Source organism: Eumetopias jubatus, unplaced genomic scaffold, assembly GCF_037043125.1.
Source record: "Eumetopias jubatus isolate StellerSeaLion01/CBP00866 unplaced genomic scaffold, mEumJub1_p1.0 scaffold_1, whole genome shotgun sequence".
Taxonomy (NCBI): Eukaryota; Metazoa; Chordata; class Mammalia; order Carnivora; family Otariidae; genus Eumetopias; species Eumetopias jubatus.
In genome coordinates, this window is record NW_028274807.1 from 197,857,906 (window position 1) to 197,882,006 (window position 24,101).

A 24,101-nucleotide genomic window follows, 5' to 3' on the forward strand; every position below is an offset into this window, starting at 1 on the left:
TTTCAAAACTTGGCAAATACCAAAGCATAACATAATGTTTATATTAAGTCAGTGTCCCACCTCTATCACGTTTTCCCAACATTTTTTGCAGCATAATCTGTGATTACTTCTTCGTATGATTTTGCAATATCATTTTTTAAAGATTTTATTTACTTATTTGACAGAGAGAGACACAGCGAGAGAGGGAACACAAGCAGGGGGAGTGGGAGAGGGAGAAGCAGGCTTCCCGCGGAGCAGAGAGCCCGATGCGGGGCTCGATCCCAGGACCCTGGGATCATGACCCGAGCCGAAGGCAGACGCTTAAAGAGTGAGCCACCCAGCACCCCTGCAATATCATTTTTGATAAAAACATGTTTATTATGGATGCTCCAGATGCATAAAATGTTATTTCTCACGCTGCCTTATGCACTGTTCATAGTAGCTCTACTAGTTGCTGCCCTGAAATCATAGGAATTCTGATCAATTCTCTTTCATAAAATTCAAGCCAAATAAGAAAAAAGAATGGTATGTTTTGTAATTATCTCACTGCTGGGCGCCTGGGTGGCTCAGTTGGTTGGGCGACTGCCTTCGGCTCAGGTCATGATCCTGGAGTCCCGGGATCGAGTTCCGCGTCGGGCTCCCCGCTCGGTGGGGAGTCTGCTTCTCCCTCCGACCCTCCCCCCTGTCATGTGCTCTCTCTCTCATTCTCGCTCTCTCAAATAAATAAAAATCTATAATTATCTCACTGCATTATCAAGTATATTCCCAACAAGACAAAACTTCAGTTTTAATCAGGCATTAGCTGAGAACAGAATCTTCCATTTGTGGTTTTACATAAATGGATAACAGGAAGAACCTTCTACAGACCGACTCTTGTCTCCACACTTTTCAAACCTCCCTCTTCCTCCCCCGCCCACCTACTTCTGGTACCAGGCGCTGGAGGACACGTTCAATATCATTCATGCCACCGTAGCAGCCTTTGTCCCCACAAATTCATCCTGTGGCATGGTAACTGGTAGGAGCCATGTCCTAGCAGAATGGCTAGCAAGGACATGTCTAATTCCCAGGCGTGCCTGTGAACCAGATAAATCTGCCTCATTTAACCCAAACTAAGTACGCACATCCTAGCTCTGCTTCTCCTTAGTCATGTCCCCAAAGAAGCTGCAGCCTGTCCCAAACCCCCGATAGAAGGGCGACAAAGGGCATCAGAGAGGTGGAGACAGAGCCTCTCTCCAATTGCAGCTAAAGGATTTTGCTTTCACAAATTTTACATAAAATCATACTCGCCTGTGAACACAGTGCTTGAGGGCCCTCCCGCAGGCTCTGCCACTTAAGCTTCCGGAAATCCAAACTGCCTATGGGTATTCCTAAAGTAAAACCCCTTACTTGAAGGAGAACTGTGTGCCTCTCTCTTTGCTGCCACCAGCAGGAGCAGAAAGAAGTGACTGGAAGGTGTAGAAAGAACAGGACTTAAGACGCCGGTGGGATCTGAGAAAAATACTGCAAGCAAGAGATAACAGCAGGCCCCCCAAATGATGGGAACCAACAAATGAGGGGACTGGTCAGTCCGTAAGGAGACACGAACAAGAGGAGAGAGATGTGGCAAAAATGTGTATGGATAACACCTGATGAGGGGGAGCCTTGTGTGCAGGTGGGCGGAGTCTAATGAAGGGGGGTGACTAACAGTTGAGGGCGGGGCTAAAGACTAAGGTGTCCTAACTGATAGATGAGTGGACTCTGAAGACCGGGGCCATGGACACACAAAATGTGAGTAAGGCCCGCATGGCTGGGGTCTGTCTGGTGGATGATGAGCAGTGACTCCAGATGAGTGGGAGACTGGAAATAAGGTGGATGGGCCTGGAAACGAGGGGGCAGGGCCACTTGTGCCAGGCCCCCTTTGTTCCCAGCACCACAGATGGGGACAGCAAGGGGAGGGTACCCCACTGAGCATGTCCGTGTTCTTCCCTCCCCTGATCAGTCAGAGAAGGCAGCCATAAAGATTCAGTCATGGTGGCGTGGCAACATGGTGCGCCGGACGTTACTGCACACGGCACTCAGGGCCTGGGTCATCCAGTGCTGGTGGAGGTCGATGCAGGCCAAGATGCTGGAGCAGAGACGGCGCCTGGCACTAAGACTCTACACCTGCCAGGAGTGGGCAGTGGTGAAGGTGCAGGCACAGGTTCGAATGTGGCAGGCCCGCAGACGGTTTCTCCAGGCACGCCACGCAGCCTGCATCATCCAGTCTCACTGGCGCTGGCATACCAGCCAAACCCGGGGCCTGATCCGGGGCCGCTATGAGGTCAAAGCCAGCCGGCTGGAGCTTGACATCGAAATCCTCTTGACCTAGGGAGCTAGCAGAGCCAAGGAGACTGGATCTCTCTTCCAATAAAGACACTTACTGACCACAGTCTTGCCCTTTGGAAATCAGACCCATAAAAGAGGGATCGGCCCCTAAATAATGGTCTAGAGCCCATCCCAGGGCATGCCACCCTAGGCCCTTGCACCTACTGCAAACCTGAGCCATCTTGCACCCAAAAGAGACCCCAGGGGCCCAGGATAGGCTCTGACACCTTAGCCAGCCTAATCCCAGCTCCACAAGCGGGGCTATGCACTGGGCTTAATCTTTCTGCAGCCCCTCCCTGGGCTTCTCCATTCAGGGGAGGACACCAGAGAGTCAGGCTGCAGCCAGACCCGGCTGGGAAGGCCAGGATTCCACAGCCCTGTGCGGGGTGGGGCCCTCAGGGCCTGTGCAGGCTTGGCAGGGAGCCAGGAGGACAGGGCACCCAGCTGAGTAACAGCAGGCCAGGCACTGTGCCTCACTGGGGGATAGTCCGCCAGAGTCAGCCCTGGGGAAGGCCAGGGCAGGAGCTGAGGAGCGGCAAGCTGTGCCTGCCCCTTCGGTCCCAGGGGCTGAGACAAGTCTTTCCTCCCCTCTGCTGGCCTCTCCCTGGGAGAACCAGGTATGGTGAGGGAGGGGAGAGAAAGTACAAGGAGGTGGGGCTGAGCAAACAAGCGGAGGGAGAGTAGGGGTGGGCGGGGGTGGGGTGCGCAGGACTGTCCCAATGGCACTGGAAGTCATTGGTTTGGGGATACAACCTCTAAATCTTACCACATCCTCAGAAGCAGCTGTTCTGGCATCCCCCCCAAGATCCCCCGTATTGGCCCCAACCCTCCCACAGACTGCCACAGCCTCTGCAAGGCCCGCCTCAGGGGGCTGCCAATGGGCTTCCGAGGGCTGAGTCTCCTGCCAACACTCAGCGTCTAGTCTCAGCCCTCTGTGTACCAGTCTCTCACAGCCTCTGCTTTAGCATTAAAGCAGGTCCCTCGGCTCTTTGTCTCTGAACCTGCCTCCTGGAAGTCTGAGGCTTCTGACCCTCCCTAGGGGTCTGTGATGGGTGGCCTTGCCCGAGGGGTGGGAGGGCCAGTTGGGGAGGTGTACAGATGTCAGAGGTCCTCATGGGCTTTGCAGCTGGGTTAGGCTTTCCCTCCCTTCAGGGGCGCCTGTGTGTGTGCGTGCGTGCGTGCATGCTTGCGAGCGTGTGTGTGTTTGGGGCTCAGGGGAGGGTGTCTCCAGAACAGCTATGGCAGGTGTGGGGGTTCAGGGATCAGTCTGACACCCAACGCCTTCAGTAGCTGCAGGTGGCAATGATGCAGCCAGGTACCTTGCTCTTCCAAAGGAGCCCCTTCAGGAGCTTTGGACATGGCTCTCACCTGCCCGCCTTGCAGGAATGAGTGGTAGGAGACTAGTTGGGTCTGCAGATGAACATGATGGAATTCTGCATAACTACGCCTGCAGGCGCCACCCCTGCAGTGAGAAGCAGTTAAAGTCAAGGTTGGCAAGGCTTTAAGTCTCTGATTCTCAACCTAGAGTGGACATTGGACTCCTCTGGGATACAAAACACACCAACGCCTGGGCCCACCCAGAGATTCTGCTTTAAGTAGTCTGGGGAGAAGCCTGGGCATTGGAATTCAGTGTGCAGCCATGATTTGGAAACCGCTGAGTTAAGCCCTTCCCAGCCCCAGGCAGAGGAAGTGAATGAGACATAGGATGGGAGTCCACAGAGAGGATCCCCTTTAGCAGCCAGGTCAGCTAGAGTTGGCCTGGGTGGGTAGAGCCACGGATACCTCCTCCACAGAGGTGAGGCTGCAGATGGAGCTTTCAGGGGCAGACACCTCATAGATCATCACAGACCCTCCCTTCTCTTCCTCACGGTCATTGAGAATTCAGCTGCTGAAGGAACTTTCCCTTACACTAACAGAAGTGAGGATGGGGGGGTGATGCTTGCAGCCTTGGGGCAGGAGGGGGCCTAAGGGCACTCTGGAGGACTTTGTATCCCCATTCTTTCTCCTCCCCGAGATGACACTGTGTCCCAAGAGATATGTGCCCTAGGCCTGATCAACAAAGAAATGAAATGACCCTCAGACTGGTTCAGCATACTGGGCCCCTAAGAAGATAGTTCAGCAAGTGAGGGCCCATCCCCTAGTGGTCCCTTCCAGCCCTGAGAAAGGATTCCCAGGTGGCATTTCATCTCCTTGCTCCCAGGATGCCCACCCCATGCTCTCAAGCCCCTCACCCGATACATCTCCAACCTCAGTTCTGATCCCACCATTCAGGGTCTCCATCCTGCCTTGTCTTCTGCTTCTCTCTGTCCCACATGGCAAACCCAGAATGAGATGGCACTGTGCAATTTCAAGATTTACAGTAAAGCTACAGTAATCAAGACAGTGCAGTATTGTTGAAAGAAAAGACAAATAGATCAATGGGACAGAAGAGAGAGCCCAGAAATAGGCCCACACAGATACAGTCAACTGAACTTTGAAAATGGAGCAAAGGCAATCCAATGGAGAAAGTCTTCACAACAAATGATGTCGAAAATACTGGACATCCACATGCAAAAAAAAAAAAAAAAAAAAGTGAAGCTAGACATAGAGCTTACACCCGTCACAAAAGTTAACTCAAAATGGATCACAGAAGTGTAGTACTCCTAGAGAAATGAAAGAAATTACTCACAAGCTGGACTTCATTAAAATAAAAACTTCTGTTCTGCAAAAGACACTGCTGAGAGAATGAGAAGACAAGCCACAAACTGGAAGAAAATATTTGCAAAAGACACATCTGATAAAGATTTATCTAAAAAAGACAAAGGACCCTGAAAACTCAACACTAAGAAAATGAACAACTCATTAAAAATTAAGAAAAGCCCTGAGCAGATACTTCACCTGCAAAGATGTACAGATGGCAAATTGGCCTATTAAAAGATGTGCAACATCATATGTTATTACAGAATTGAAAATTAAAAATGAAATAACCTTATACATCTATTATTAGAAAGTCTAAAGTCCAAAACACTGACAGCACCAAATTCTGGCTAAGATGTGGAGCAACAGGAACTCTCATTCAGTGCTGGTGGGAATGCAAAATGGCACAGCCACTCTGGAAGACAGTGTGGCAGTTTAATACAAAACTAAAGTAGGCTGCCCATATGAGCCAGCAATTGAGCTTCTTTGAATTTAGTCAAGTGAGTTGAAAACGTATGCCTACACAAAAAATCTGCGTATGAATGTTTACAGCAGTTGTATTCATAATAGTCAAAAGTTGAAAGCAACCAAGAAGTCCTTCCAAAGGGTAAACTGATAAACTTACTGCAGTACATCCACACCACAATGGAATATTTAGTGAGGAAAAGAAATGAGCTGTCAAGCCACGAAAAAGACATGGAGGAAACTTAAATGCATGTGGTGAAGTAAAAGTGGTCTGGAAAGGCTACATGTTACATAATTCCAACTATATGACATTCTGGAAAAGGCAAACTATAGAGAGGGTAAATGGCTGGCAGGTGTTTGGTGGAGGGAATGAGGGATAAATAGGCGAAGCACAGGAGAGTTTTATGGTATTAGAACTATCCTGTATGATATTATAAATGCAGATACATGAAATTATATATTTGACAAAAACCATAGAGCTACATACACAAAATGAACTCTAATATAAATTATGGACTTTAGTTAATAATAATGTATCAATATCAGTTTGTCAGTTATAATAAATGGACCACACTAATGCAAGATGTTAATAATAAGTTAAACTGTGTGCAGCAGGATGGGGAGCAGGGAGCCATGGGAACTCTATTTTCTGCTCAATTTTTCCATAAACCTAAAACTGCTCTAAAAGGAAAATCTGTTAATAAAAAATAAAAGGCATAATGATTAGAACAAAAGTGCTAAGGCTGTCTGCATTTTTAAACAGGCTGATTATGTATATAGAAAGTCATAAAGAATCTACCCAAAAAGCTACTTGAATACATGAGTTTAGAACAGTCATAGGATACAAAAATCAATTGTCCAAAGAAGATATACGAATGGCCAACAAGCACATGAAAAGATGTGCAACATCACTGGTCATTAGGGAAATGCAGATCAAAACCACAATGAGAGACCACTTCATACCCATTAGGATGACTTTTATTAAAAAACAAAAAACCAAAATAACAAGTGTTGGCAAGGATGTGGAGAAATTGGAACATTTGTGTACTGCTGGAGGGAATGCAAAATGGTACAGCTGTTGTAGAAAATGGTATGGCAATTCTCAAAATATTAAAAATAAAATTACCATATGACACAGTAAGCCCAATTCTGGGTATATACCCAAAAGAAGTGAAAGAAGAAATTCAACAGATACTCATACACACATGATCATAGCAACATATTTGTGATAGTCAAAAAGTGGAAGCAACCCAAGTGTCCATTGATAGATGTAGCACAAGTGGAACGTTATTTTGCCTTCAAAAAGAAGGAAATTTTGACATAATTTACCATATGAATGAACCCTGAGGACATAATGCTAAATGAAAAAAGCCAGTCACAAAAGAACAAACACTGTATGATTCCTCTTATTGAAACTTCTAGAGTAGTCAAATTCATAGAGGCAGAAAGTAGAATGGTGTTTGCCAGGGGAAGGGGAGGAGGGAATGGGAAGTTAGTGTTTAATGGGTACAGAGTCAGGTGGAGAAGATGAAACAGATTTGGATTTGGATGGTAGTGATGGTTACATAACAATGTGAATGTATTTAACCCCATAGAAATGTACTCTTAAAAATAGTTAAGATGGCAAATTTTATGTCATGTATATTTTACCACAGTAAAAAAGTAAGTTGTATCTAACAACAAACTTCAAACTGAAATTAAACTTAAAAAAGCATTTCCAATAGCATCAAAAAAATCAAATGCAGGGCTGCCTGGGTGGCTCAGTCAGTTAAGCATCTGACTTTGGCTCAGATCATGATCTCAGAGTCCTGGGATCTGGCCAGTGGAGTCTGCTTGTCTCTCTCCCTATGCCTTTTCCCCCACTCATGCTCTCTCTCTCTAATAAAGAAAATCTTTAAAAAATCAAATGCCTAAGAAACAACATAAATAGAAGACTCCTACACTGAAAACTATACAACACTGCCGAGAGAAATTAAAGACTGAAATAAATAAAAAGATAAGCCACATTCATGAACTGAATGACAATACTATTAAGATTACAGTTTCCCACAAATTGATCTATATATTCAATGCAATCCCAAACAAAATTCTAAAAGATTGTTTCTGTTAAATTCAAAAGGCTGATTTTAAAAACCTATATTGAAATGCAGAAGACCTAGAACAACCAAGACAATCTTGAAAAAAATAAAAAAAATTGAAGGGCTTACCTGACCTGACCTCAAGATTTACCATAAGCTACAGTAATTAAGACAGTGTGGTGTTTATTAAGGTAAAAAAATACATCAATGAGACAAAATAGAATCCGGAGATAGTCCCACCCATTTATGGTCAACTAATTTTTAAAAAGGGTGCCAATATAATTCAGTGAGGAAAGTAGAGTCTTTTTAACAAAGATGCTGGAACAACTGAATATCCATAAGGATTAAGCTAATATTGACCCCATCTCACATCACAAGCAAAAATTAATTCAACAAAGATCTGAGTCCCAAATGTAAGAGCTAAAAGAAAAGTTTTTAGATAAAAAGCAGGAGTGGAGCAGTATCAGTGAAAATGACAAAGCAGGTAGCTCCAAGGGCCCATTCCTCCATAGAAATATCAAAAAGTCTGACAAAAACTATCAGAATCAACTTTGTTCGCACTCTGGAAAACAGTCAAAGGTTTACAGCAACCAAATGAATGTTGATTAAAGAAAAAGGTGTTTTTTGTTTGTTTGTTTGTTTCTGAAGTAGGCTCCACGCCCAGCATGGAGCCCAACACAGGGCTTGAACTCACGACCCTGAAATCAAGAGTCAGACACTTAATCAACTGAGCCACTCAGGTACCCCAAAGAAAAATACAATGTAAAAACAGTAGGAAGGGGCGCCTGGGTGGCTCAGTTGGTTAAGCGACTGCCTTTGGCTCGGGTCATGATCCTGGAGTCCCAGGATCGAGTCCCACATCGGGCTCCCTGCTTGGCGGGGAGTCTGCTTCTCCCTCTGACCCTCCCCCCTCTCATGCTCTCTCTCTCCCTCATTCTCTCTCTCAAATAAATAAATAAATAAATAAAATCTTAAAAACAAACAAACAAAAAAAACAGTAGGAAGATTTTGTGGAATTTTTATCTGCCATTGTTCCATTCCCTTACCCCCCGTCTACAGAATGAGGGCTGTCTTGAAGATGGCAGCCCACATCCTCAGTGCAGGAACTGGTTACTGATTCCAGAGCAGAGCAGACCATACTCCCATGGAATTGTGTTTGCTGGTCTAATTTGTCCAGGTGTTACCTGAAGGACTAATGCAAGGCACTTGCTTTTGGTTTGCCTATCTCAGAGCTCATTTGGGGTGGAAAAGCAGTAAGCATTCCTGGAACAATATAAGGCAGGTGAACAACCTCAGCTGCTTGGGGAAAAAGATTATAGTTGAGGCATACAATAGAGTGCTAAAGGCCTCACAGGAAAATCTGGGGATAGTTTCTTTCAGAAATTAGGGCATTCAAAGTGCCTGTGTATACTGGGAGATTTAAAAAGCTGTGTTTATGACCAGGGTAAGACTTATGCCCAGAAAATACCTGCAAAGACCTGAAAACACCTGCAAAGACCTGAAGCTTTTACCTCTCTCTGATCTCTAAGCTAAAAGCAAACAGGAAGTGAAGGCTAAGGCAGAGTTCTACATGGCCTGGCTAAGTGTTGAAGGAGTGTCCCAGTGCAGAAACACTTTGCAAAAACCAGGGGAGTCCTTTTTCTTTTCTTTGTTTCTTCTCCCTCCTGGCATTCAAGAAATTTTCCAGTAAATCACTAGCTGAACACAGCTAAAGGAAGACAGACTTCAGAGGCCACATATTAAGGAGAACACAGACTTAAAATAATAATTTAAAAAAGTCAATAACCAAACAACTAGAGCCCACAGCAAGCCATAAAAAGATAACTTGGGGAGAGAGAAGATTCTGATTTCCAGAGTTACCACATTATAATCAAAACGGTCAGTTTTCAACAAAAAAGTTACAAAACATGCAAAGAAACAGGAAAGTATGACCCATTCACAGAAGAAATTAACATAAATTGTCCCTGAGGAAGCACAGACATTGAATCAACCAGACAAAGACTCTAAATCAACTGTCTTAAATATTCTCAAAGAGCTATAGGAAACCATGGACAAAGAGCTAACGGAAACTGGGACTACAATGTATAAACAAATAGAGAATACTGACAAAGAGAAAGAAATTATAAAAAGGCACCAAATAGAAATTCTGGTGTTGAAATGTACAATAACCAAAATGAAAACTACAAGAGGGTTTCAATATCAAACTTAAGCAGGCAGAAGAAAGAATCCATGAACTTGAAGATAGGCCAACTGAATTATCCAGTCTGAGAAGAAATAAAAAGAGAACAGAAAAAAATGAATAGAGCTTAAGAGAATGAGACACCATCAAAAGTCTAAAATATGCATAACAGGAATCCCAGATTAAGAGGAAAGAGAAAAGGGGGCAGACAGAATATCTGAAGACACAGTGGCTAAAAACTTCCCAAATTTAATAAAATAAAACAATCTAAATCTCCTAGAAGTTCAATAAACTCCAAGAAGGATAAACATAAAGAAACCCACACTGAGACACTTCATAATTAAATTGTCTAAGGCAAATGACAAAAAGAGAATCTTGAAATTAGCAAAAGAAAAATTCATCATGCATAAAAGACCTTAGTAAAATCAACAGATTTCTCATCAGAAACCAGGGAGACCAGAAGGGAGTAGGATGATAGTTTTAAAGGGCTAAAAGAAAAATCTGTCAACCAAAAATTCCATATTCAGCAAAACTCTCTTTCAAAAATGAAGGAGAAATTAAGACATTCCCAGAAAGCTGAAAGTGAGCACCACAAATAGACTGCCCTATAAGAAATACTAAAGGGTGTACTTCAGATTGAAATGAAAGGACACTAGACAGTATTTTAAAGCCTTATCAAGATATAAAGAACTCCAGTAAAGGTAACTATACACATAAAAAATAAAAGCTACTATTATTGTGTGGGCCTTTTTTTTTTTCATTTGTAGTTCTTCTTTTTATTTCCTATATTATTTAAAAGACAAATGTATGAAAAAATAATATATCTGTGTAAATGACCACAATGCATAATGATAGAATTTGTGGCAATAACAACTTTGGGGGAATGGAGCTCTTTGGACAAAATTTTTATATGCTACTGAAGCTAAGTTGGTATCAATTCAAATTAGATTGTTATAAATTTAGGATGTTAATATTAATCCCCTCATAAACGCTAAGAAAATATCTTTTTAAAAATACACAAAACCATCTGGGCTCCTGGGTGGCTCAGTTGGTTAAGCGTCTGCCTTCGGCTCAGGTCATGATCCCAGGGTCCTGGGATCGAGTCCCACATCGGGCTCCCTGCTCAGTGGGGAGCTTGCTTCTCCCTCTCCCACTCCCCCTGCTTGTGCTCTCTCTTTCTCTCTGTCAAATAAATAAATAAGATTTTAAAAAAATAGTAAACAAAAGAGCCGTAATAGCTGCACTATTACTATTATAAAATGTCTATATTAAAAATAAATATCTCAAATTAAATAACCTAACTTTAAATCTTCTAGGACTATAAACAGAAGAGCAAACTAAACCCAAACATAGCAGAGGGAAGAAAATAATAAAAATTAGAGTGGAGATAAATGAAATAGAGAATACAAAAATGATAGAATCAATAAAACAAAAAATTGGTTCTTTGGGAAGATCAAAATTGACAAAACTTTAGCTAGACTTACCAAGAGAGAAAGAGAGATATAAATAACTAAAATCAAAAAAAGAAAATGAGTCCATTACTACTGACTCTAAAGATAAAAGAATTATACCCCAGTGGTGGGCTTGCTGCCACAGACCTAAAGCAGTCCAGCCCACCTGTGGACCTGGCAGGAGCGCTACTCACACCCTTGGTAGTGGACCCAGCACACGCCAATACAATAAAGTAGTAGGAGATGTTAATACCCCACCCTCAGTAATGGGAAAATCATCCAGACAGAAAATCAATAAGGAAACAGCAGAACTGAACAACGCTATAGACCAAATGGATCTAAGAGGCATATGCAAAACATTCCTCCCAAGGCAGCAGCACATTCATTCTCCTCAAGTGCACATAGAATATTCTCCAGGATAGATCATATGCTAGGTCTCAAAACAAATCTTAATGAACTGAAGAAGAGTGAACTCCCTCCAAGTATTTTTTCCAATCACAATGCGACGAAAATAGAAATCAATAATAGAAAGAAAAGGGGAAAATTCACTAATACATAGAAATTAAACAACAAACTCTTAACCATTGGGCCAAAGATGAAATAAAAAAGGAAATTAGAAAATATACTGAGAGACAAACAGAAGTCAAAAGACCATATACCACATACTTTACGAGATGTAGCAAAAGCAGTTATATGAAGGAAATTTATAGCAATCAATGTCTACCTAAAGTAAACGATCTCAAGCAACCTAATTTTATGCCCCAAGGCACTAGAAAAGGAACAAACTAACCCAAAATTAGTTGAAGGAAGAAAATAGATTAAAGCAGAAATAAATGAAACAGAATAGAAAAATTTAAAAATTGATGAAACTAAGGGTTTTTTTTTTTTAAGATAAACAAAATCAACAAACCCTTAGCTGGACTAATTAAGAAAAAGAAGATTCAAATAAATAAAATTGTGAGTAAAAGAGGAGATTTTACAACTGATGCTATAGAAATAAAAAGAATCATAAGGGACTATTTGAATAATTATATGCCAACAGATTGGACAATGCAGAAGAAATGAAAAAATTCCTAGAAACATACAATCTATCAAGACTGAACCAAGAAATAGAAAGCCTGGACAGACCAATAACAAATAGGGAGGTGAAAGCAGCAATCAAAACAATCCCACAAATAAAAGTCCAGAACCAGATAGTTTCATGGGTGAATTCTGCCAAACACTTAAAGAAAAATTAATAACAAAACTTAAACGCTCACAAATTTATTTTATGAGGTCAACATTACCCTGATACAAAGGTCAAAAACACCGCAAGAAAAGAGAACTTCAGGCCAATATTCTTGATGAATACAGATGCAAAACTCCTCAAAAAAAAAAAAAATACTAGCAAACCAGGGTGCTTGGGTGGTTCAGTCGGGTTAAGCGTCTAACTTTGGCTCTGGTCATGATCTCAAGGTCTTGGGCTTGGGCCCCACGCCAGGCTCCATGCTCAGTGGGAAGTTTGCTTTCCCCTCTCCCTCTGCCCTTCCCCTGGCTCTTGCACTCTACCTCTCAAATAAATAAATAAAGTCTTTAAAAAATGCAAACCTTAAAAAAAAATACTAGCAAGCCAAATTTAGTAGCACATTAAAAGGATCATATACCATAACCAAGTAGGATTTATCCCTGTATCCCTGAAATGCAAAGATCCCTACATACACGAATCAATCAGTGTGAGATACCACATTAACAGAAGAAAGAATAAAAGTCACATGATTACATTTCAAGATGCAGAAAAACATTAGACAAAATTCAACAGCCTTTCATCATTAAAAAAAACCAACAAATTAGGTATAGAAGGAACTTACCTCAACACAATAAGGGACATTTATGAAAAGCCCACAGTTAACATCATACTCAGTGGTGAAAAGGTGAAAGCTTTTCCTCTTAAGATTTGGAATGAGGAATGGAAATCCACTCTTCTCTCTTCTATTCAACATAGTACCAGAAGTCCTAGACAGATCAATTAGGCAAGAAAAATAAATAAATAAAAGGACTCTAAATCCAAAAGAAAAAAGTAAAATTATCTGTTTACAGATGACATGATGTTATATGTTAAAAACCCTGAAGACTACACACACACACACACACACACACAGAGGCATGTATACACATACAACCTGTTAGAACTAATAAACACTTTTAGTAAAGTTGCAGAATATAAAATCAACAAATAAAAATCAGTTGCATTTCTAAATAAATCTTTTTAAAAGGGGGGTAGGGTCCTGGGTGGCTTAGTCATGATCTTGATTTGGGCTCAGGTCATGATCTCAGGGTTGTGGGATCGAGCCCCGCATTGGGCTCCATGCTCAGCTGGGAGCCTGCTTGAGATTCTCTCTCTCCCTCTGCCCCTCCCCCTGCTCACACGCTCTCTCTCCCTCTCAAGTAAGTAAGTAAATAAATAAATAAATATATTTTTTAAATCAGGCCAATATTTTTACACTAACAATATTATACACTAAGAATGGCCTATCTGAAAAGGAAATTAGGAAAACAATCCCATTTACAATAGCATCAAAAAGAATAAAATACCTGGAAATAAACTTAGCCAAAGAGGTGAAAGACATGTACACTTAAAACTATAAAACATTGATGAGAGAAATTAAAGACATAAGTTAATGGAAGAATATCCCATGTTAATGGATTAGAAGAATTAATATTGTCAAAATGTCCATATGACCCAAAGTGAACTACAGATTCAATTTAATCCCTATCAAAATCCTAATGGCATTTTCTTTTTACAGAAATAGCAAATACAGTCCTAAAATTCATTTGGAATCACAAAAGACACCAAATAGCCAAAGCAACTTTGAGGAAGAAGGACAAAACTGGAGGTATCATACTTTCTGATTATAGGTTATATTAGAAAGCTATAGTAATCAAAACAGTATGGTACTGGCATAATAACAGACATGTAAGTCAACGAAACAGAATAGGCAGCCCAGAAATAAACCCACACATATATGATCAAACCCTTCTTTGACAAGTGTGCCAAGAATACACAATGGGGAAAAGACAGTCTCTTCAATAAGTGGTGATGGAAAAATTGGATACCCTCATGCAAAAGAATGGTATTAGACCTTTATTACACACTATATATAAAAATCTACTCAAAATGGATTAAAGGCTAAAATGTAAAAGCTGAAACAAAAAAAACTTTTAGAAGGAAAAATTGGGAAAAGTTTCTTGACACTGGATTTGGCAATGATTTCTTGGATATGACATGAAAAGCACAGGCATTAAAAGAAAAAATCGGTAAGTGGGATTATATCAAACTAAAAATCTTCTTCACAGCAAAGGATACAATCAACAAACTGAAAAAGCAACCTATGGCATGGGAGGAAATACTTGCAAACCATCTATCTGATAAGAGGTCAATATCCAAAATATATAAGGAACTCTTACAACTCAATAGCAACAAACAAACAAAAACAAAAACAAATAGTTAAAGGACTTGCATAGACATTTCACCAAAGAAGACATACAAATGGCCAAAAGGTAGATGAAAATGTGCTTAACATCACTCATCATCAGGGAAATGCGAATCAAAACCACAACAAGATATCACCTCATACCCCATACCAGTCAGAATGGCTAGAATCAAAAACACAAGAAATAACAAATGCTGGCGAGGATGTAGAGAAAAAGGAACCCTCATGCACTGTTGGTGGGAATGCCCATTTGTACAGCCACTGTAGAAAACAGTATGGAGGTTCCTAAATAAGTTTAAAATAGAATTAACATATGATCCAGTAATTCCACTACTGGGTGTTTATCCAAAGAATAGAAAAATACTAATTCAAAAAGATATATGCACTTGTATGTTTGTTGCAGCATTATTTACAATCCTGCATATGGAAGCAACCCAAGTATTCATCAAAGGATGAATGGATAAAGAAGATGTGGTATATATACACAATGGAATATTGCTCAGCCATAAAAATGAATGAGATTTTGCCATTTGCAACATCATGATTGGACCTAGGGGGTATTATGCTAAGTGAAACAAGTCAGTCAAGGAAAGACAAGTACCATATGATTTCATTCATATGTGGAATTTAAGAAACAATTCAAAAAAACAAAAGAGACAAACCAACTGAAAACCTGACTCTTAAATACAGAGAACAAACTGGTGGTTGCGGGAGGAGAGATGGGGTAGGTGGTGGTGGGTGAATTAGGTAAAGGGGTTTAAGAGTACATTTATCATGATGAGCACTGAGTAAGGTAGAGAATTGCTGAATCACTGTGGGGGCGGTGAGAAAATACAGAATTGTTGAATCATTATATTGTACACCTAAAGGTAATATAACACTGTATGTTAACTATACTTCAATTAAGAAAAAGAAAGAAAGGGATGCTTGGGTGGCTCAGTTGGTTAAGCATCTGCCTTCGGCTCAGGTCATGATCCCAGGGTCCTGGGGTCGAGTCCTACATCGGGCTCCCTGCTCAGCAGGGAGCCTGCTTCTCCCTCTGCCTGCTGCTCCCTCCTGCTTGTGCTCTCTCTCTCTCTCCCTCTGGCAAATGAATAAAATCTTTAAAAAAAAAAGAAAGAAAATGTGATATATATCATATCACACACTCACACTGGAATATTATTAGCCATAAAAAGGAAGGAAATCCTGTCATTTGCAACAACATGAATAAACCTGAAGGGCATTATGCTAAGTGAAACAAGCCCTCTCTAGTAGGACAAACACTGCATGATCCCACTTTTATGAGAAATCTAAAATAGTCAAACTGAAAGAGAGTAGAATAATGGTTACTAGGGCTGGGAGGAGGGGGAAACAAAGAGGTGTCAGCCAAAGGGTACAGAGTTTCAGTTATGCAAGATGTGTAAATTCCAGAGATCTACCATACAACACAGAGCCTGTAATTAACAATACTAGTTCTTACTTACTAATATCTTCTTAGTGAAGAAGATAGACTTTTTTGTCAAGTGCTTTTACCACAAAAGACAAAAAAAATGTAATTTAATAAATAAAGAGAATAGAAGGAATCTTTTGGAGCTGACGGGTAAGTTTATGGCCTTGATTTTGGTGACAGTCTCATGGGTGTATACTTATCTACAGACTAAACATAGATGAAATGGACCAATTCATAGAAACACACAAATCATCAAAACTGACACCCAGAAAAAAATAGAAAGTCTGAATAGACTGATAAAAGATTGAATCAGTAATCAAAAACCTCCCAACAAGAAAAGTTCAGGATCAGGTGGCTTTACTGGTGAATTCTACTAGACATTTTAAAGAATTAACACCAATCTTTTTCAAACTCTTCCAGAAAATAGAAGAGGAGAGAACACTTCCTAAGTCATTCTATGAGACCAATATTACCCTCATACCAAAGCCAGGCAAGTACCTCAAGAAAAGAAAACTGCAGATCAATATCCCTTATGAATACAGATGAAAAAATCCTCAACAAGGGGCGCCTTGGGTGGCTCAGTCGGTTAAGCGTCTGCCTTCAGCTCAGGTCATGATCCCAGGGTCCTGGGATCGAGCCCTGCGTCTGGCTCCCTGCTCAGCAGGAAGCCTGCTTCTCCCTCTCCCACTGCCCCTGCTTGTGCTCTTTGGCTTGCTCACTCTCTCTCTCAAATGAATAAATAAAAAAACCTTTAAAAAAATCCTCAACAAGATACTAATAAAGTAGATCCAAAAGCATATTAAAAAGACTGTACATAATGACCAAGTGAGCCCCAGAACGTAAGGGTGGTTCAACACATAAAAACCATTCAATGTAATACAACACATTAATAGAGCAAAGGGGAAAGATCATATGATCATCTCAATTGATGCTGTGAAAATTTTGACCAAGTCCAACATCCTTTCATGTTAAAAATATTCAGAAACCAAGGAATGGAAGATCCTCAACATGATAAAGTTGACACGCAATGTTACATTAGTTTCAAATAAAAAATTGACAAATTGTATTTCGGCAAAATTTCTTTGCTCATTAATGGAGTGAGATAATTAAAAGCAAAGCCACAGAGTAAGATTCTCAATACATTTATCTGATAAAGAACTCGTCCTGAATATATAAAGAATTCCTACAAAACAACATTAAAAAATAAATCACCCGATAAAAATGGGCAAAAGATTTGAAGAGATACTTCAAAAAAGAAGATATAGAATAGCCTAAAAGAATATGAGAAAATGCTCAGTATAATTAATCACCAGAGAAACACAAATTAAAACCAAAATAAGATGCCACTACATACCCGCCACAGTTAAAAGGACTGACAAGTGGTAAAGAGTATCTGGAATTCTCATATATTGCTGTAAAATGGCACACATAAGAAAACCATTTGGAAATTTCCAATCGAGATTAAAATAACACTGACTCTATGACTCAGCCATTCTACTTTTTGGCATTTACTACAGAACGCTGAAAACCTATGTCCACAAAAAGGGCTACTCAGAAGTGTTCATTGTAGATGTATTTATAAGAGATTTAAAAATTAGAAAGGATCAGTATATATCAAGAGGAAAGCAGATAATGGAACTACAATGTATTTGTACACTGGAATACTACTCAGTGATAAAAAAGGCACAAAGATTTGATTCCCACAGCAACACAGATGAATCATATAAACAGACCGAGAGAAAAAACTCAGACACAAAAGAGTACATATAATATGATTCCATTGATAGAAAGCTCTAGAAGAGGCAAAACTAGACAATGCTGATGAGAATCAAACAATGGTTGTCTCCAGGAGGTGGGGGGTGGGGTACTTTCAGGAGTAACAAGAAAGTTCTACGTCTAGATTTGGGTGACGTTTGCCAGGGTGTACACGTTCGTCAAAATCCACAGAATCATACCCCTAAAATCTGTGCATTTTAAAGCATGCAGAATACCACTCAGTATTTGTTTTAAAATCAGACAAGTATCAAACTTCCCTACAGCAACACTCAAAGCTAGAAGACGACAGAGAAATGTCCACCGAGTTCTGAGGGAGAGCGTGTGGGCCAGGAGGAAGGTGGTGGAAGGAGCAAGCTTCCAGTTAGGAGGTACAGGAGTGCTAGGGTGTCACGCACTGCATGGTGACCATCGCTACGCCTGCTGTGTGGTATAGAGGGAAGCTGTTAGAGAGTCGATCCCAAGAGATCTTGTCACAAGGAAAAGAGGTTTTTACAAGGAGAAAAGTTCTTTCTCTTGTTTTGCCATTTTTTTTAAGTAGACTCCGTGCCCAACGCAGAGCCCAATGCAGGGCTCGAACTCAGGACCCTGAGATCAAGAACCCCACGCTTAACTCACTATGCCACCCAGGTGCCTACCTTTTAATTTCCTCGTCATGAGGTAATGGATGCTATCTAAACTCACTGCCCTAATCATTGCACAATATTCGTGAGTCAGACCACTCTGCTGTATACCTTAGACTTACACAGAGATGTGTGTCCATTATATCAATAAAACTGGGGGGGGGGGAAAGAGATATACATACATACATACATATATATATATATATATATATATATATATATATATATAAATCACAAATTAAAAAAAAGAGGAGCCTGTTGGGTGGAAAACTGGTGGCGGTCGGGAAGGGCAAGGAGAGAGGGACGGAAGAGGCAGGCCACTCCAGATCGGTAGGTGGCAAGTTTAAGAAGCAAGCACACACTGGGCGCCTGGGTGGCTCAGTCGTTAAGCGTCCGCCTTCGGCTCAGGTCATGATCCCAGGGTCCTGGGATCGAGGCCCGCATCGGGCTCCTTGCTCAGTGGGGAGCCTGCTTCTCCCTTTCCCACTCCCCCTGCTTGTGTTCCCTCTCTCGCTGTATCTCTCTCTGTCAAATAAATAAATAAAATCTTAAAAAAAAAAAAAAAGAAGCAAGCGCACTTACAGGCTCCAGGCTTATCTGGGACCCTGGAAAACTGGGATCTGAGGACTTAGCCGTCGGTCACAAACCCCGTTCCGGAGCTCTCAGCACCACGCCGCTCTCTCAAGGGTTCCTGCTTGAAAATGGCTCGGACGGTGTGATGGTGGGCTTCTTGCACATTCTGAGGCGGGAATCCAGCTTGCGGGTCAGCCGCCGACCACGTGTTCCCCGAGACCTCCTCAACAGAGCCTCCAAGGTATCCTGGATGGGATCCTGGAGCAGAAGAAGGGTGTTAGGGGAAGACCAGGAAATCTGAATCAACTATGGAGTCTTAGTTCATAAGAAGGTATCAATATTTGCCCAGTAATTGTAACAAATGTTACTATTTGTTACTAATTTACTCGTGTTAAATCTGGGTGTGGGGCATGGAGGAACTATCTGTATTACCCTTACAATCGTCTTATAAATAAAAAATTGTTTTAAAATGTAAAGTATATCAAAATAAAAACATGAAAATTTTTTAAAAAGAGCGTGCACCCCAATTATACTAAAACCAGCCCGTTTTTATTCAAGTAAAAAAGTTAAGAGGAAAATACCCCCATCATTAATCTGGGTGATAGTTAAAAGATGTGTTCAGTTTGTGAAAAAAATTCTTTGAGATTTACCTCTGTGAAATGTGTACATTTTTCAATAAAACTTTTGTTTCATGTCTGTAAAATGAGTACATTAAAAGAATGCACCTAACATTGGATTAAATGAAAACGTAAGTACAATATGTGCAATAACATATATCTATACAGTAAGAGTGTCCAGAACACAGTAAATGCTCAATAAATGTTCTATATTATTTTAATTAAAAGGATAAGATTACATCCTGAATTTTACATTTAAAAAATTCGGGAGGGGGTGGGAGGAAAAGAATGGATGTCTATGTGAAAAAATATTAGCCAGAGATTGATAATTCTAAAAGGTAGGTACTGGGTTTGTGGAAGCATTCTACTTCTTTATATGTAAATAAAATTTCCTTTTTTTTTTTTAAGATTTTATTTATTTATTTGAGAGAGAGAGAATGAGAGATAGCACGAGAGAGAAGAGGGTCAGAGGGAGACGCAGACCCCCTGCCGAGCAGGGAGCCCGATGCGGGACTCGATCCCGGGACTCCAGGATCATGACCTGAGCCGAAGGCAGTCGCTTAACCAACTGAGCCACCCAGGCGCCCTGTAAATAAAATTTTCATAGCAAAAAAGGGAAGTAATTATTACAGACAAGGAGATCTTCTTAAGATGAGTTACATTATAATTTGGTAAAAAAAATTGGTAAAATAAGCTAATAAGACAAAATCTTTGTAATAACATTCATGGAACATGGGGGGAAAGGGCCTTGTCAAATATAAAAAAACTCAGAATATGGGGGCCACAAGCCTTCCATGAAAAAGAAAAACTGCTTAATAAAATTCCAACAATTAAAAGTAAGTCAAAAGCGACCTTTGAACACATAGGACAAAGAATGAATGCAGAATAACTAAGTCACCCCTTCTTACCAAACAGACTTTGGACGCAATCACACTGAACAACGTAAAACTACTAGCTAATGCTAATGTTCTCAATTTCTCAACAAGGAATCAGTCCATATGGTCTGCAATGAAACTGTGGTTAATAAAAACATCATGATGCTGGAAGGCCACGAGAGAGAGTTTCCGATGTTGTGACCAAGAGGCTGCCCCAGCGCCTGGTTTATTTTGCCTGGAGAAAGGATGCACCCCAGGGAGTTCCGCACCCCAGGGCCCTCAGGTGCCAAGACACGGTGTCTCACACCACCACACCTGAGGAGTGGGAACCGACGTGAGTGCGTGGCATGGCTGAACTACAGATACACGCGAGCCACCAGGCCCCTGGGGGTGTCTGCCTCCGTGTGACAGTGCACTGTGGCCGCGTAGAGAACAATCCCCTCTGGACAGGAGCAGTGTGCATCGGGAAGGGCCCACCCTCCTCTCCTTCACGGGGCAAGGTCAGCCACGGGGTCAGACTCTCCTCAGATCCCCTGAGACGACCGGAATGTTTATCTCTGACTATCACTCTCCCTCTTCAACTCACGGGGATCTTTCAGAGGGAAAATCTCTTGCGTGTTGAAGAAATGTCTGTGAAGTTCAAGAATTCCTTCAGTTTTACTTCAGATTCATTTTCTTCAATTAGAATCAAGTAAAATTAAATCTTCACCAAAAAAAATAGACATATGGCATGATCCCATTTTTATGAAAGTATTTCTATCCCTCCTCCTATCTGTAAAAATGCGTGGAAATATGTCTGGGATGCTGTACCAGAAATGTTAATGAGGGTTATATTTGAATGATGCAACTGGAGCTAATACATTTTTTTTTTTTTTTTTTTTTTTTTTACTTTTCTGCAATGCTTAAACCGTTTATAGGGAGTGTATATTGTTTCGATAAAAGAATAAAGTGATTTTTCTTAAACAAACCTGACGTCTTGGTGAGACCCCTTGGGGTTCAAAGCCTCTCTCTTACTTTTCTTCTCCGGCCGCCCCTGCCCCCCCACTTCTCCCCCCCTCCCTTTGCACCCACCCAGCTTCTCACCTCCCTTGACTCCCACCTTTCTCCTTCTCCTGCTTTCCCCAGATCTAGCCCCTCTCCCCCAGACTGAGGACACCCCATCTTTAGTACTTAATCGCCTGCTGGTCCCTGGGTGTAGGGAGGCCAGGCTCCTTTCCTTTTCTGCAGGAGGTTGGGGGGAGACATTTTCAGAAGGTTTTTTTGAGACCTTCAGTGACCCCTCCTTTCCCCTCTACTTCTCATGACCCCCAACACCAGGGGCGGAGGCGAGAGCAGCCCGGGTCCGGTGGGAGGAATGGGGAGAGAACCCTGGCAGGAAGGTAGCTCTGGAGCAAGTTTCTCCACAGGACCCAGGGATGGGGAAGAGCTTGAATCTTTCGCCTGGCTCCCCATCCTCCCCTCAGCTCTATTCTTTTGTCTCCAACACCTTTGCTCAACACACCACCAACTTCTTAGATTTCCATATCCTATCTCAAGGGTCTCCTCTGGAGAGGGCTCGCTCTCCCCTACTCTGTGCCAGGACTGGGGGGAGCAGGGAACGGAGTGGCCTCACCCAAGCCACAGGAACTCCTGGCTGAGAGAGAGAGCCAGGCCCACCCAATCTGCTGTAGCTTGCCCAGGACCACAAGGTGCGGGTGAAGGGGTGGCAGAGGGGCAGGGAGGGGCTGTGAGCCAAGCCACGGGAGAGAACAATGCCCCACAGTAAACTGGGCCGCCCAAGCAAAGCAGACTGATTGGTTCAAGGACAGTCAATTCACCCTGATGGGCAGCTCTGTCTGGGTGGAGAGAACCCCAAATGTTTGGCATCTCTGCTGTGAGGCCCCAGAAAGGGCCAGGCTCTCCTTGGAGGACTCCAAGTCTCACAGTAGCTGGGCCAACCCAGCAGGGACCACTGATTCCCCACTGGGTTCCCAGACAGAGGTGTCAGGGCTTCGTGGGACATGGACGTGGTGGAGAGCAGATATATAAGGCCAGGCTAGTCAGGACCGGGAGGACGACTGGGGGCGGGGGCAAGGCAAGGCACGGGTGGTGGTGGAAGGAAAGGGGTGTGGTGGACAGACGTCAGGACGGGCCCTCAGGAACCCTTCATCCACCTCCTGCTGCAGATGATGGGTGACAGAGATAGAAGATTCTTCACTGAATATCCCTTGTACTTCTTTAGCCATGAACCATGTTAATTATTACCTTTTAAAGACTATTATTATTATTATTATTATTATTATTATTACGTTTTAAGGTAAATAGCCGAAGCCATGGAACGGAGGGTTGCTTTCCCCTTGCAAAAGCATCAGAGCCCATCTTGGCCTGTCCAGGGACTGGGAAGATGGGCAAATGTTTCCTGGGTCTGGTTTGGCAGGAAGACCCAGAAAAGGCCACATTGGAGGCAGAGACCAGCACCGCAGTTCCCATGGGACACTGCCCTGGTGCTCAGCCACTGAGGGCTACCCCCAGGCCTGGGTCATGCAAGACCAGAAAGCTGGAAACGAGACACTCCAGTAGGCTTGCCAAAACCAGCAGATGAAAATACAGGATGCCCAGTTAAATTTGAATGTCAGATAAACAACAAAAATGTTTAGTACAAGTATGTCCCAAATGTAGCACGAGGCATACTTATACTAAAACATCATTCGTTGTTTACACCCCATTCAAATTTAACTAGGCGTTCTGCATGTTATGTGGCACCCCTACACTTTAGGAGTCTGCTGGAGAGGAAATGCCATTTCTACAATTTTCTTTTTCGGTTTTCTGTTTACATTTTTAAAACTGTTAACCCCAATTTCCACAGACTTGCTGGCCTGTAAATGCAAATGAGTTAGCTTCAAGATAACCAATGTCCCTGGCCTGCCCATCTCCCAACACAGGACCTTGTCCCTCCGTGATGCGGCAGTGGGGGGGCGGTCCCCAAAAGATGCCGGGATCTGCTCCCATTTGGGTTCTGCGCCCACTGGCCCCTACGCCACAGGAGGGCAGTGGTTGCCTGGCTGAGCCCCATGGTCGAGGCCGTGCCACTGCGCCCTCTGCTGGTGAGCCCCAGACTGCAACGGAAGGGTGCCCGAGGGCTCTGGGCTCCACAACCCCCCTATTGGGTGAGAGTTCCTCCAAGAACGGAGAAAGTCCCCTTCTCCCACCTCTCCCAGAGTCTGACAGCAGGTGGCCTCTCCAGCTGCCCAGTCTCTGTTCTTCCTGCTTCCTCTCCTCCCTCCCCCTGAGCTCCTTCCCGCTTTGTACGCGCTACATGAACAGGCGATGTTCAGCTGTGTCTCCTCTTGGTTCCCTCCATACCAACACTTAGCCTGCCTCCGTGCTAACTGGTGGCTCCTCCAAGTGCCAGGCGGGCCAGTGTGGAAAAGCCCGCAGTTACCGGTCACAGCCAGCTGTCCCTCCAGCCCCACCGCCCACACCATCCAGGTCTTCCCTTGGACTGACAGATGAGCCTGTGTCCACTGAAGCCCCCTGCCATCACCCCATTGGTTCCTCGGCCGCTCTGCAGGGGCTCCTTTTCATTTT

The 24,101-nt window shown here is 42.6% G+C and overlaps 1 protein-coding gene across 2 annotated transcripts; it reads left to right on the plus strand.

Annotated features, from left to right (window-relative positions):
• The first annotated feature begins 1,707 nt into the window (after positions 1–1,707).
• On the plus strand, positions 1,708–2,326 carry IQCF6 (IQ motif containing F6). 2 transcript variants are annotated; one of them, XM_028124332.2, is made up of 2 exons: positions 1,708–1,746; positions 1,958–2,326. In XM_028124332.2, exons 1-2 carry the CDS (start codon positions 1,732–1,734, stop codon positions 2,324–2,326), a joined length of 384 nt encoding a protein of 127 aa, XP_027980133.2. In that variant the 5' UTR covers positions 1,708–1,731. The 2 variants fall into 2 exon arrangements, with proteins under 2 accessions (XP_027980133.2, XP_087878239.1); XM_088022113.1 differs by having other exon boundaries at positions 1,732–1,807; positions 1,962–2,326.
• Positions 2,327–24,101: the final 21,775 nt, after the last annotated feature.